Here is a 14,654-nt window from a genome sequence, read left to right as displayed (position 1 = left end):
AGTTACTGTGTAAGAAGAATCAAAATTAAGTTTGTATGGAGAAAATTGTGAAAATCATTAAAAAACAATCAACATTGACCAAGAACGAGATCATTTAAGTAAATGACAGTTTATATTTTTTGCTTTCACATTTTATATTTATAGCAATTAAACAATCAATTGCTATTGATGATTGATCACAATCATGATAATGATAATTAACAACAACACCAAAGGGCAATTAGATAAATAGCAAAAAAGATACAAAGTTTCATTTTTTGATACACTAAATTAATATTTACTTAAATTGTTGATTTAAAGCCACTCAAGGTTAATAACGAGGATTTTGCTTTCTTTTTCCCCAACAATTAAAATCAAGTCAATTGGTGATGATATAATTATGATGATAGTCACAGACTTTAGAATCATTTCTTTCATTTCCAATAGTCTCAATATTTCAGTTTCTCTTTCACAATATATCCAATCAAGTTAATTGTTAATTAGCTGATTCTCAACATCAATTCAATGATTAACTTTAAGTTGAAAAGTTAAAAGATTCAGCGAGAATATATGTTGAGATGGAATCAAAATATTAATTGTCATTGAAATTTATCTTCATCTTGTAATCAAAAAGTGTAAATATCGCAATTTCGGAATAAATTAATTGGAATGATTAAATCGATTGGATCACAGAAATTAAATGACTATGAGATGACTTATTAAAGGCATTTGAAGAAAAATGGAAATAGATATTTCCAAAAATATTCCAATTGTTGCTGATGATTAGATTAGGAGATGCGGTTAATTTTTCTTTTTGTCTCTAATTGTCCATTTTGATTATCCATTAGGTGGAATACTTTGCATCATGTATTCTACCTCGAGTTCCCTTAAATTGGCCTCTAACATACTGGCCTCATCATATTTATTCGCTTTACGAGCTAAATCAATAAATTCTTTGATTTGATTGATCTGTATTAACATTGGATCCATGTCGGCGAGATTTACATCTTTAACTGATTTAACTTCGGGTGTCCATCCGTCTTTGGCTACAACAGGATTTTCATTTGATTTTGTTACATTAAACACTTTACTTGATCGATTAATTTGTTTAGAATCATTTGGAGTATTAAGATTGGCTTCTTGTGCTTTTAATTTCTCTTCTCGAAGTTTATCATATTCAGTTTGGGTTGGAATCGGTGGAAGGCCAGATAGTTTTTGATGGATAAAAGCAACAGCCGCAGCACGAATACGACTTTGCAATTGTCTTTGGGATTGATTTAATGGAATATCACCTTGGACTCCAAGAGCATTGATCCGTCGACTATAAAAAAGAAAGAGGAGGTAAAATGTTACTTAATAGATGATTTTACTTTTGAGGACGAATTTGAATTTCGACAAACCTCATAGCATCGATTCTTTCACCAAGCTTGACTAATTTAACTCTAACTTCTTGCCCATGTGTGGCCTCAACCTTGTAATTACATTCGCCGTGTCTGTTTGGGTTGAGAATAAAAAAAGATTAAAAAAATATGAAGAGAGAGAGAGAGAGAGAGAGAAGTAGAAATCCCTCCACCATCAAGTTTCATATCACGAGGGCGTATTAGTTAGTGAGATGGTGATGAGCATAAATGAGGTTTAATTACCTGAGAGATTCGATGATTTGATAATACTGTTCGATTAGTCTGGTTGCTTCTGTGATATTTTCTCTGTGCATTTCATACATTTGACAGATAATTGGTCGGGAGTGTTGTTCATACATTTGCTGATTCCTACGATCTAGAAGTAGTTTACAGTCGATGCAAACTCTTATTTGTGGTTCATTGGATGAACTGGGAATAGCAGGTAAACTAATTATACTTCCTCGTCTTTGCAATTTACCAGGTTGAATGGGATCTGATGGAGACGAGGCGGACATTAGTTCACTAGTTTCCAGATCGATTGGACTGACTAGTTGCTTTGCATAATTAGAGTCAAGAAAATGTGAACAATTGTGACACATTATACCTCCACAGAGGCGACAGTGATGCCGACGACGACCAAAGTTAAATCCTTTGGCACATTGAGGGCACAAATTGACGTAAGCATCTTCAGCCCACTCGACAACACTTTTCTCGTGTAGCTTTTTCAAATCAGGATCTAAATGGCAAAAAGAGAAAAAAAGAAGTGAAAAAAAGGTAAAAATTAATGGACTATAACAGAATAAATTATGACGAATGACGAAAAGCAAATGTAACATCAACAATCATTTTTAGGCCTTCATGTTAGAAATGATGTTAAAAGAATCACAAAACAGAAAGAAAACAAAAAGGTGACGTACTATCAGGTGTTTCTCTTAACAATTTATCCAATCGAATCAACAATTTGTTGGTCTCAATAACACAATTCTCAATTTTAGTATCTCGTTTAACTTTGAACGATTCCCAAAGATTTTTCCTCGGACCACAGGTTTGTAATGATCTCCAGTAAAAGTCCAAATCAATCTCAGATTGACTATCATTAACACCACCATTAGCCAATCGATTAGATGAACTAGAATCATCGTCGGTATTCAAAATTTTCTTCGCTTTATCAAGAATACCCCGTAGACTGGAAACAGCTCGTTGAGGTGTTTCACCCGCATGTTTATCTTCAAAATGAGCTAACAATTCACGGGCGGTGTCAAAACGAGCAATACAATTAGGACAAAGAAAACCTTCCATACCTTCCATGTTAAAGAAAAAAAAATTACAATAAAAAATGGAACAAAACAAATAACCGAAACAGGGAAACAAATAAATTGTACGAGAAAAAAATTCTGACAATTAACAAAATCGGAATGTAAACATTAAAATATCGATATTTTTATCGGTATCTTTTTATCGACTCGAATATCGTTTTGTTCCGTTTCCATGGCAACTCTGAATTTTAGGCGCGTTTCTAACTGGTCACTTACCTTTTCATTTGTTTGTCTCTTGACTTTGGTTTATATTTTTTTCATTAAATTGTTTCTATTTAATTACTTTATATTTTTCTTTTTTTATTGATTATTTATCAACCTTTTGTCTTTATCTTCGCCTTTTATTGTGAAAATGGTTAGCCAACTACAGGAGCTTCAAAATGGTATATTTGAAAGTCTTGAAGTACTTTCTTTCAACGAGTATGTTGTTAACCGAAAAGAATGTAAAAATTTTATTCTCAAAAGGTAATTTGTTTTCCACTTGTTGATTTCTTTTTTATTAACAAATTTATCTAATTTTGGTTACTAATTGTATCTTTTTTGTTTTCTTATCTTATGTGATTTCAACGTCTTTTCTTTGTGTTAATTTTTTTTTTGAGAACAGGGAACTCTTTGGTCGTCCTGATCATAAAGCTTTTGAGGTCATAATGATTTTTCTGGTGAAATGTCTCAAAAATTCTCAAGCTTTGTCTCAATTTCGATACTGTTATCCTTGCCTGGACAAGAATCAAGAAGCTGAATTCAGGAAAGTTACCATTGAATTTTTAAAATCACTTGAAAAGGTAAGTCTACAAAAGGCCCACCACAACCAACTATAAAATATACACAATCAAAACCAACTAATTTTGTTTTTTTCTGATTCTTTTTGATTATTTTCCCTAATCTGTGATGTCTTTTTCATTAGATTGATAGCAGTCTGAAGTTTACTCCTATTTACGCTGTTCAGCCTGGAGGCGAAGCCTTTTGTTCATACTTTTTGAATCTCATAAACTATGTCATGACCAAAGTCTTGAAAGATAAATTTTCAGTGGAAGTTGAATCTGATCTCAATGATTTCAGATTAGCAGAGCGAGCTGATGATGAATCTACTAAACTTGCCGAGCTAAAGTCTAACTATGATGATCTGGACCAGAAAATGTTAATCGAACTAGAATACTTTGAATTGAGAAAAAGATCTCTAGAAACCGAATGGGATAATATATGTTTTGAATATGCGAAAACTGTTAATGCTGCTTGTGTACAAATTCTTGGAGGAACTGGTAACTCTATGAAGGATAATGAATTAATTGCTAATGTTAGACAATCTGTTGTGGATTTGAACGATATTGTTAATGAAAAGATCATCGATCTAAAGAGACTAACTGGATGCATCTCACCCAAGATTGAAATGTACAACACTCTGGCTGGTTACAGTTTGAATTCATCGAGTAATCAGTTATTTGATTTAAGACAATTTTCCAATGAATGTGATTTAAGCAAATACTTTGTTCGCGGATGTTTCAATCTTGAATTAGTGCACAAAGATGTGGATAAGTTCATCAAAAAGTTCAAGAACTCGATTGAAAATTGGGCTCCAATAAGTGAATGTAAAAACCTTTCTTCGCATTACAATCTCTTCAATCAAGAACTTGAAAAAATGACCCTCAAAATCCGTGAAAAAGTTGATAAAATGAAAGCTGAGAGAGAATCACTGCTCGAGAAAATCTCTTCTAAACGTCAATCGTTATTGCGAACAAATCAAGTCCAACAAAGGAGGAAATGGTTCGCTGAGAAAATGCCATCACATTTTCCAAAAATTAAATTCATTTTTGGTGAAAATTCAAGGAGCAATCTAACAGATTCTTGTACCGATTCCGATTTAACAGGTTCTCCAATAGTATCAACCACTCCACCAGATATGTCCAAAAATCGTCTCTTACGAAACACTGCTTTCGAATGGTCTTTCCATCCACTGGACATTAGTCGTTTCTCTTACGTAGCCCCAACTGCCCCAGAGAAACCGATCCTTTCTCCATTGAAAGAGGAAACTTCAATTCGATCAATGTCCAGTCAAAACTCATCCATCAGCCTGGACATGGGTTTACTCTGAGATTGTCAACAAATCAGTGTTAATAAAACAGAAGAAAAAAACTTATAAGTGACAAGAGATTATCGGTCGTCGGTTTGATCGTTAAAACTTTTCTATAAAAATTGAAAACGTCAACATCATCGTCATTAACCATTATCGTCATCACGATCATTATCCTCATCAATTTATTTTACTCCAAATACACGTGAACACAACCCGGGAAAGAAAACATCACCCGTTTCTCAGTGTTGATTTAGCTTCATCTGAATTTATTTATTCCAAGAAGCTGATTACCAGGAGCTGATCAGTTCATTTGAAGCTACAATTTAAATGACAAAAAATATTTACCATGACAGTTAAAATAGATTAGAGAGGAAAACTATAAACATGATCAACACAATGGATTTGCCTTTTTTTTATCACCATCGCAACAATTTAAAAAAAATTCTCCAGACTTAAATTAACCAATTAACTTATCCAAGGACTCAATTGTTATTGTTGTTAACTATTAAATACTTAACCTTTAGCCATGAACCCATCATCCAATTGAGACCACAAGAGAATAGGGGGAAAAAGCAACTCTCATCATCGCCAACTGTTGACTTAATTTTTTCTACTCTTGTATTATCATCTGTTGACAAAATAAATTGTCAACCAAAATTAATAATTGCACATAAATTTGCGACAAATTATGTTGACAGAAAATATTCCATCTCATTTAAACACACTCAAAATACTCAAAATTAACTGGCAAAGAAGAGAAAGATAATCAAAGTATACTTAATGTTGACAATCGAAATAGTGGAAAACAATGTAATATTAAATCAATACACTCGAACAATTCACTAATTGTAGTAAACAATTGAAATTCTCGAGGATATTCAAATTAGAGAGAAACCAAGAAAACGAACAACCGAAGGTTCGACTTAACAACGAGAGATGGCGACACTAATTTTCTCTTTCTTTTTCTTTTTACTCTTTGTTCTCTCTTCTCTCTTCTTCTTCTTTCTTCTTTCTTCTTTCTTCTTTCTTCTTTCTTCTTGTCTCTTGTTCTTCATTCCCAAGCCCAAATATCTTCTCATCTTCTCATCTTCTCTTTCTTTCTCATCTTCTTTAACATCTTACATCATTTTATCTTCTCTTTCTCTTTCTCTATCTTCTCTCTCACTTTTACTTGTTGCCGAGACGATCCTGGTTTTCTTCATTCAATTTGCAATTCTCTCTCAAATAGTTATTCTTTTTTGTTCTACTGTCAATTGGTAATTAACTTCTTTTTCTTGATTATTTTCAATCAATTCTCTCAACAATTTAACGATGGCTGAATTCGCTGGTGAATATTCATTTGTCTCAAGCGAAAATTTCGATGAATTTTTAAAGGCTTTAGGTAAGAGTAATTTTCATTTTCCACCATGTTGGTACCTCTCCTTTTCTTTGGAACCTCTTTTATATCTACTGATCTGATTGATATTGATTTGTCTTTTCTTTAAGATAATCAATTCTAATTAATTCTTAATAATTTGTATCTTTCATCAAGATCTTGAATAATTTTCATGTTTATATTATTTTATTTGACAAGATTAATGGTTATTAATTTTGTCTCTTGGTCATTTCATGTTGCCATCTTTTTCATGGTCTAATTGTTCCCAATTACCTTTCCATCTTCTCAATTGAATGACATTTATTCAGACACATTAACTTCAATTTCGTGACCATTAATTACCTTTTATCTTTTATCAATCAATTGACTGAATTTCCTTTTCCAATTTTTTCTCTTTCTATGTTCTTCCATTTCTTTTGTCCACTTTCACCAGGTCTTAATTTTCTTCTACGAAAAACTGTTGGCGCATTGAAACCAACATTCATCATAAAGGTCGACGATGATGGAACCATCACCTTTAAATCAATATCAACATTCAAAACCTCCGAGACCAAATTCAAATTAAACGAAGAGTTTGAAGAGAAACGTATGGATGGGGTAACTTGTAAGGTGAGAATCAAAGATAAAAAGATTGAACAATTAACGATATCATAAATCAATGGAAATTTATTTCCGGTAGTTGAAGCAATAATTAACAATTTGATATGTTCCAATGACTAACCAAGCAAAATTTTGTCTGATTATCCTTTTACTCTGTTGGTTAATCGTTGGATTTATGTTTCGTTGCTGAAACAAAAATACTCCTAATCTATTGTAACTATCGAGAAGACTAATGTTAATTAGTATTCTCAATGTTTCACTTTTTATCAGCCTCTAATTGTTTTCTCTCAACCATCTTAATCCATTCACAGAGCACCGTCACCCAAGAAGGTAACAAGTTGATCCAGAAGCAGCAAAGTGAGCCTCCGGCTGAAATTACTCGTGAATTCAACGGGGATGAGATGAAAATTGTGAGTAAAGCGCATAGGCAATACTTATCGACTTTTCAATTTTGTAAAAGATGAAAAGCAAGAGTAAGAAAAAGAGAAAGAACCATTTTAGGGATTCAATCATCTTCATTCAAAGGAATCAAAGCAGCTCAGATTTTCACTGTTGCGTTGTTCAAGTTTTCAATATGGTTATCAGTTTATTCAAGACTAACTCAGACAAATCCGACTCATTTTATCCTCTATTCATCCTTATCATCTTTTACACGTTGTTTGTTTTTTTATTCATTTACAAATACTATTAGCTCAGGCATCTGGTTGATTTCAACCTGATTACTGTTAACATTATTTAGTTAATTGATTCAATTTGAATTCTATGACATCAATGGATCAAGATTGATTGATTTAAAGCATCAACAACTTGTCCGGAAGTTTAATATTAACAATCGACTTGAAAACATATGAGATGAAATTGATAATAATTAGAACAATTATTTTTTCTTTTCTTTTCTTTTAGACTTGTACATGTGGTGAAGTTACCGCCACTCGAATCTACAAAAAATCCTCCAAGTAGAACGAAACTTATTGGAAAAAGATAAACAGCGATTAAATTAAAACAGTTCTAAGGCCGTATGCATACAATTAAATTTAATCAAATCAATAATCAATCTCGTAATCAATTATAATCTGTGTATCCTGTTTATCCAAACGATTATCTTTTTTCTCTCTTTCTCAAAACAAAATGAAAAATCAATTAATTTTCTTGAGCTTTTGTTAAGATCAAATTCGTGTTCAGTTTAAAATCTAATTGTATTGTCCAAGAAATACGCACATCTCATGTTCTCCCCTAATCCCTGATTCGTTTCGTGATGAACATTCCCCTGAAATCTGCTGAAGTGCTAATAAAAAGCTCAGTCTTTATGTGGCCAAATTAAAATTTCATATGAATTTACAATTTATTTCATTTACTAATTGTAGAGGATAGGAAAGATTATCAAAGTCTTTCTAATAATAGTAAACAGAACTTGTCAAATTACTGATTGGAAAATAAGTTACAACATTAATTGAGGTAAAATTGGTTTTAAACAATTTTTGTAAAAAAAGTTCTGATCAAAGCTTCAGTTTATCATTCGGACAAACTTTATCCAAATGAGGTAAAATTTGCTTCAATTCTGGATCAACTGGTCCACCAAACTTAACATGAAACGCTAATGATTCAATCAATTCACAAATTTTGTTCTGTTCTGATGCTTTTGTCATCTCACGAGCAACTTTTTCCACTTTATTGTGAACCGATTGACTATTGAGCAGATCTTCAATTGTCCTGAGAAAATAATCATCTTCGTACTTGAATGGATCCAATCGACGTCCCAAACCTTTCTCTTCGATTCTTTGAGCATTGTCGAGTTGATCGTAGAAAAGGGGCAACACGATCATCGGTTTACCGGCCGATAAACTTTCGATGACTGTATTACTACCGCCGTTTGTGATGACCAGATCAACTTTTGGTAAAATGGCCAATTGATTGACGAAATTATCTCCCCACATGTTATCTGGTAACGTTAATTGATCACCTTTAGAACCTTTTGAGACAATAAATCGATGAGGACTGGACGAAAGTGTTTCCACCAACCTTTTCATTAGTTTCAAGTTTACTGATCCTAATGATCCCATCGAAAGGTAAATCAATTTACCTGGTTTTCCATTCAAACAATCAGGTAATCGGAAATCGTCTGAGGTGTGACGGATGCACATATCAAGCCGAGTCCAATTCGATGAAGGTGCCCCCAGGTCAGAGTCATAGTCAAGAGCCGATGGGTAAACGTAAATACCAAAATACTTTGCAAATGAACGAAGTTGTGATGTTTCTGGTGGCGATAAACACTTTCTCCACCACCAAGGTCTCATGTACAATCGTAATCCAAACATCGCTCGTTTTTCGGCTTTACGATAAATTGTCCAAACATCTTTGGGTCCATCAATAGGATAGCCTGAAGCAACAGGTGGACCTCGATCACCATATAACGGTAACGGGTTTGTTGATAATAAGGGTATACATGGGATGGTACATTTAGTAAAAAGTGGCAGTGCAAAAGTAAAATCACCGATAATTAGATCTGGTTTCATTTGATTAATGATCATTTCTAAAACTTTCTCCATCCTTTTCATTTCACTGAAATAACCAAGATTATTAAAAAGATCATTAAATGACCAGTTAGTCAACCTATCAAGTGACGATTTCTCCATTTGTTTACTGTAATTGTCGATAAATTTGAGTATAAATTGATTGGCTTCATAATTTCCCATGGACGGATCAAATTTTTCGATTGGAATAAACTGTAAACCCGAAGCTTCAACCATAGACTTATATCCAGATCGATTTGCATAATAAACTTGATGTCCACGTTTAACTAATTTCTCACCAAGTCCAAGGATCGCATTAAAATGACCATAACTACAGGTAAATATGCAAGGTGAAAAAGATTGCAAAGTTATCGTTGAAAACCATGGTGAGTAAATAAACACATCGGAAGAGAGGGAAACAAAATAAAATCATAAAATTAGAAAAATAAATGAGCAATAAAAGTAAACAAATATCAAGATAATGTTTATGATTAGGTAACTGTAAATAGAAATGAATCAAAACACCTTAATCAAGATGACACCAATAACAATAGAATACAAGAGGAGCAAATTGTTATTATTCAAGTGAAAATCGCAGACAAGAGGACAGACAATTAACTAATCATCTGAAAATGTTGTTGATTTACTTACGCGTCTAATGATGACATTAAAATATTCAATGGTTTCTTATTGTGATTATGAATAGTCAAGTAGGTTCCATTGGAGCACCAGGCTAACTTATTTGATGACAATTTGTCCATGGTGAAGGTTAAATCCAATGATATTAATCGAATATCAACTGTTGATTATTTAAGAGAACAATTAAAAAAGAGAAGAAACAAAAAAATTGAATAAAATGGTAAATAAAATACTATTCAAGTAATCGAGAGAAAAACAATTAGAGTTGATTAGGAAAACAAGGGAGTATCATTGAGAGAAATAGAGATGAAAATTGTGAGATTTGTTAACCAACGGATTGTAATGACTTCGGATGAGAGTGAATTAAAAATGATGAAATAATTAGTGGACAAACTTGGAGGTTAATCATTAGCGAGTATAGGAAAAGAAAACGTTAAGAACTTGATTTACCAGCGAAAGTTGATTCTTTGTGTTCATTTGGATAATTGCCATTCACATGAGTAAATTTGTTGGTTGAGTTACTATTTCTGGTTTTGTATCTCGAGTTTTGTTGATTTAATTCCTATGAAATGGGTTGGATCATTAGTATTAATTACATACAGTCAACTGCCAGATAATGAGACTCTCTTAAAATAACGTTTCTATTGTAACCAAGACAACCGAGCTGTGTTTTTAATTGTTTACTTTTGTTAATTAATCATTTTTAAGAAATTTGATCGAAATTTTCTTAATTAAAAATGATTAAAATTAGTATTGGTCATTCAAAAGGGTAAATTGATAGGAAAAGGGGCTCAAAAAGCTCATTAAGTGTTTCAGTAATTAATTAATAGAAATTAAATTTTCTGTGTTAATAGTGATTTTAAGCTATTTTCAGAGAGAGTCTCATTATCTGGCAGTCTCATTATCTGGCAGTTGACTGTATTAATTTTAATCACAATCAAGTTAAGTTTAGGTGCATCGTTAGTTTATTAAGATGATATTGAAAGATTTGCTTACCTTTTCGCTTGGAATCAGGATTAGGAATACCTTTTTATCATCATTGACAATGATTACATTTTAGTTTCTTTTTTAATAGTAGTTGAGTTAATTGTTTTTCTTATCAATCAATAAAACAATTTAGATCAATAGTTTAAATCGGACACAAAGGGCGAAAGACAAGGTGGTTAACTTTTTTTCAGCTGAGAAAAAAAAACAGAATTTTCTGAGAATTTTATTTTTTCACTTATATTTCTTTTGATTGTTAATTGATCACTTTTCATTATCAAAACAAGAATAATTCACTAATTAGAGTTAAAACTGATTAGATTTTTCCTCTCTGGTTATTTAAGCGCAGAAACTATTTAACCACAGATTTCTGGTCGAATAGGCTGTTCCTTAGAAAAGGTAAACAAACATGTCACATGTGAGGGAATGTTAGTTAATTTAGAGAAATGTTGTTGATTGTTAATTGTTGTTTTCATTTTTTTCTTCTCGCTTTTAATTGTCTCACTTATAATCTAACAAGTTCCAATTAATCGGTTTATCGATTAAAAATCTAATGAAAGATCATTGAAATTATTTAATTTCTGAGAGTAACCAGAAAAACAAAAATGATTTAGATTTTTTCTCATATCTTGATGAACAGTTTTCTCAATTGTGATTGGGACAATCAAGATTTAATTTGATTTTATCAATCATTCTGTATCATCATCATCTTAATTATCTAAATCTCTTCGAATCATCTAATCAATAATATCCTGATTGTTTTGTTTCTTCTTTGTAACTTTTGTTTATTGTTATTCAAAGTGGTTGATGTTGCGAGGGAAAAAGATACAAATAAACAGAATTAGTGGTTTTTGGTACTTTGTAACATCCAGGATTTTTTTTTGATGCGCAAAAGAGGAAAAAGAGACCAGAATAAGGATTAAATCTAAATCGAGGGATTACAATGTAAGGTGGTTGCAAGGGTCATTGGAAGGAGACAACAAAGGCTGTGAGAAAAAAAGAGAGAGAGGAAGAAAGAGAAAGTTGGGTGGAGAGTGAGAGAGAAAGAGAGAGAGAGAGAGTAGAAACTAGGTGGTTGTCAATCCAAAATCTTTTAACGGTTTCATTTTGTTTTAGCGGAATTACATTCGTTATCACCATTCTCTGTGTCATCAATTTGGAATTCTGGTACGTACAACGACTTGTCGATTACTTTAGGAATTGGCTTGATTTCTGTACCCAATTCTTGTTCGATTCGGTGGAGATTAAATCGGTCCTCATATGTGATTAAATTAATGGCGATTCCCATGTGTCCATATCGTCCCGATCTTCCAATACGATGTAAATATGTCTCAGCCATCTTGGGAAAATCAAAATTGATCACCACGTTGACAGCTTGGATGTCAATACCTCTGGTAAAAAGATCTAAAATGGAAGAGAAAACAAAGATTAAAAAATTGACCCATCAACAGAGCAAGGTGGTTGCAACCTTCTCTTGACCTCTATGCTTACCCGAGCAAACTAGATTACGGCAGAGACCACTCCTGAAGTCGTGAAATACCCGATTACGATGAGGTTGGGACATTTTAGCATGAATGTAATAGCAAGAATAACCAAGCTCTGCTATTTTCTTTGCCAGAAGTTCAACTCTTTGAGTTGAGTTACAGAAGATTATAGATTGATTAATCTGCAGCTTAGAAAATAAGGTGTTGAGACAGTGTACTTTCTGTCGTTCCTGGACAAATGCGTAATATTGGGTGACACCCTTAAGTGTCAACTCTTCCATCAAATTTAGTTCATAGGGATCGTGTAGATGTTTTTTCTGTTGAATGAGAGAGAGAGAGAGAGAGAAAATAAAAACAACCTGTTAACAGGCTAAAGGCACAATGAATTGACTCACCATAAAATTTTCTACTGTGAGAGGGAAAGTTGCGGAAAACATTAAGATTTGTCTATCTTTGGGAAGGTACGATATCAATGAATCTAACATAGCATTAAAGTCTTGAGAGAGTAATTTATCAGCTTCATCGAGCACCAGCATTTTACATTTGTCAACCTTAGCGACCTCCTTGTCGATTAAATCAAGAATACGCCCTGGAGTGGCAATTATGACATGAACTGAGAGAGAAGAGGGAATAAAGAAGAGGTTAGATCACAGATTGGAGCACAAGGTGGTTGAGAGGATCGCTTACCTTTTTCATAGATCCTCATGATGTCTTCTTTGAGATTAGTTCCACCAGTAGTCACCATAACACGAGCATTGAGATATTTAGAGAGTTCGATACAAATTTGACTGGTTTGTAAGGCCAATTCTCGAGTTGGCACAATGATTAACGCCTGGATATGATCAGCGGTCACATCGATCCTTTGTAAAATAGGGATCACATAAGCACCTGTTTTGCCAGTACCATTTTTAGCACGAGCCAGCATATCACGACCCAACAGAGCCATAGGAATAGCAGCTTCTTGGATTGGTGATGGCTTTTCCCATCCTTTCTCAAAGATTCCCATGAGGAGCTCCCTTTTTAAACAAAACTCGTCGAATTCATTGCCCTTGGTAGCGGTCACATCAGATGTCCTCTTTCGCAAATCTTTGGGTGGAATCTTAAGATTGGATTTCCAGTCTTCTTCGGTGTCAACACCTCTTGCAACCTTTTCAACAGTTTGCATTTTAAGATGTTCAATGGAAACTTGGTAACACTTGTTAATAGGATTAATAGAAAACACAAAGAACACGAGGATTAAGCAAGGTGGTTGTTGATTGATTCAAAATTTTAAATTAATTAAATCAAATTGATCTTAAATATATTTATATGTTTTTTGGTCAAAGGAAGTGGTTACTAAGAAAGACAAGCAAACCTTGAGAGAGAGAGAGAGAGAGAGAAAGAGAGAGAAAAGAGAGAGAGAGAGAGAGAGAAGAGTAAAATGGCTGCAGATAGACAGAGAATAAATAGAGAGAGAGAATAAAAAAGACAGAGACAAAGAGAGAAAGAGAGAAAGAGACAAGAAATGAGCGACAGCGAATGAAAGAGGGAGACAAATGAAAACAAAGAGAGAGAGAGAGAGAGAAACCGAAAGAGAAAATGAGAGAGAAGAAAAAAAGATCGTATTTTTATTCATATGTGATCCCTAATATTCTCCCCTTACTTTCCCCTTCCATCGACCAATCAGGTTGTTGGAATTTTTCTTCTCTCTCTTTTCCATTTGATGTTCTCACTTTATCGGTTTAAAGAGGGAAAATGTAAGCATTACAATCAGTTGCAAGAAAAGTGGTTAACATGAACGTTGATTGTGTCGAGAAACTAAATCGTTTCCATTTTAATTGTGTTAATAATTGTTACCATTGAGATTAACTGATTAACGACAGTTGATTGTAAACTTTCACCGATCTAAGATCTTTGACACCTGTTGCCAACCACCGAGTTACATTCAACCTGCGAAAGTGTTGAAAATGACACAATAAAATGGCCAATCAATGTAAGTTAATTTTTCTCTTTTTTTTGTTCTCTAAAAAAGAACAAAATTTTTTCAACTTTTCTTTCTCTTAATTTGGCAGAGAAAAAAAAACAATTTAAAGATACTTTTGATAGATTTTTTTTCTATTGTTTTCGTCATTTTTTCTCTTTCATTTTTCTAACGGTTATTGTTACTTTTTTCTTACTCTTTTTTTGATCGTCATCTTTGTCCAATAAATATAAATGTAACTTCATTTACCTTTTTTTTTATGGATTTTTACCTTTTATCGTCCATAGATCACTCTGTCCATTTACCAGTATATTAGATTAATTTTATATCAATGAT

The 14,654-nt window shown here is 33.0% G+C and overlaps 5 protein-coding genes across 5 annotated transcripts; 2 read left to right on the top strand and 3 right to left on the bottom strand.

The window, feature by feature from the left end:
- Positions 1–552: 552 nt before the first annotated feature.
- LOC128386558 (rabenosyn-5-like) lies at positions 553–2,787 on the bottom strand. Its single transcript, XM_053345606.1, has 4 exons — positions 2,297–2,787; positions 1,623–2,115; positions 1,380–1,472; positions 553–1,300 (listed from the first exon to the last, which is right to left on the bottom strand). Exons 1-4 carry the CDS (start codon positions 2,685–2,687, stop codon positions 817–819), a joined length of 1,461 nt encoding a protein of 486 aa, XP_053201581.1. The 5' UTR covers positions 2,688–2,787; the 3' UTR covers positions 553–816.
- Positions 2,788–2,905: 118 nt separating this feature from the next.
- Positions 2,906–5,452, top strand: LOC128386557 (HAUS augmin-like complex subunit 6). Its single transcript, XM_053345605.1, has 3 exons — positions 2,906–3,160; positions 3,300–3,477; positions 3,600–5,452. The coding sequence occupies exons 1-3, from the start codon at positions 3,048–3,050 to the stop codon at positions 4,782–4,784; spliced, it is 1,476 nt and encodes a 491-aa protein (XP_053201580.1). The 5' UTR covers positions 2,906–3,047; the 3' UTR covers positions 4,785–5,452.
- Positions 5,453–5,834: 382 nt separating this feature from the next.
- LOC128386565 (fatty acid-binding protein-like) lies at positions 5,835–8,064 on the top strand. Its single transcript, XM_053345613.1, has 4 exons — positions 5,835–6,147; positions 6,575–6,750; positions 7,053–7,151; positions 7,645–8,064. The coding sequence occupies exons 1-4, from the start codon at positions 6,078–6,080 to the stop codon at positions 7,699–7,701; spliced, it is 402 nt and encodes a 133-aa protein (XP_053201588.1). The 5' UTR covers positions 5,835–6,077; the 3' UTR covers positions 7,702–8,064.
- LOC128386559 (UDP-glucuronosyltransferase 2B28-like) lies at positions 8,059–11,307 on the bottom strand. Its single transcript, XM_053345607.1, has 4 exons — positions 10,887–11,307; positions 10,341–10,452; positions 9,903–10,050; positions 8,059–9,582 (listed from the first exon to the last, which is right to left on the bottom strand). The coding sequence occupies exons 3-4, from the start codon at positions 10,010–10,012 to the stop codon at positions 8,238–8,240; spliced, it is 1,455 nt and encodes a 484-aa protein (XP_053201582.1). The 5' UTR covers positions 10,013–10,050; positions 10,341–10,452; positions 10,887–11,307; the 3' UTR covers positions 8,059–8,237.
- A 323-nt stretch (positions 11,308–11,630) lies between these two features.
- Positions 11,631–13,694, bottom strand: LOC128386562 (ATP-dependent RNA helicase me31b-like). Its single transcript, XM_053345609.1, has 4 exons — positions 13,046–13,694; positions 12,754–12,971; positions 12,366–12,675; positions 11,631–12,278 (listed from the first exon to the last, which is right to left on the bottom strand). The coding sequence occupies exons 1-4, from the start codon at positions 13,521–13,523 to the stop codon at positions 11,977–11,979; spliced, it is 1,308 nt and encodes a 435-aa protein (XP_053201584.1). The 5' UTR covers positions 13,524–13,694; the 3' UTR covers positions 11,631–11,976.
- Between the last annotated feature and the right edge of the window lie 960 nt (positions 13,695–14,654).

Source organism: Panonychus citri, unplaced genomic scaffold (assembly GCF_014898815.1).
Source record: "Panonychus citri isolate SS breed McGregor unplaced genomic scaffold, ASM1489881v1 Contig00072, whole genome shotgun sequence".
NCBI lineage: Eukaryota > Metazoa > Arthropoda > Arachnida > Trombidiformes > Tetranychidae > Panonychus > Panonychus citri.
Note: the sequence above shows the minus strand (reverse complement) of the source record. Positions and strands in the feature narration are given on the sequence as shown.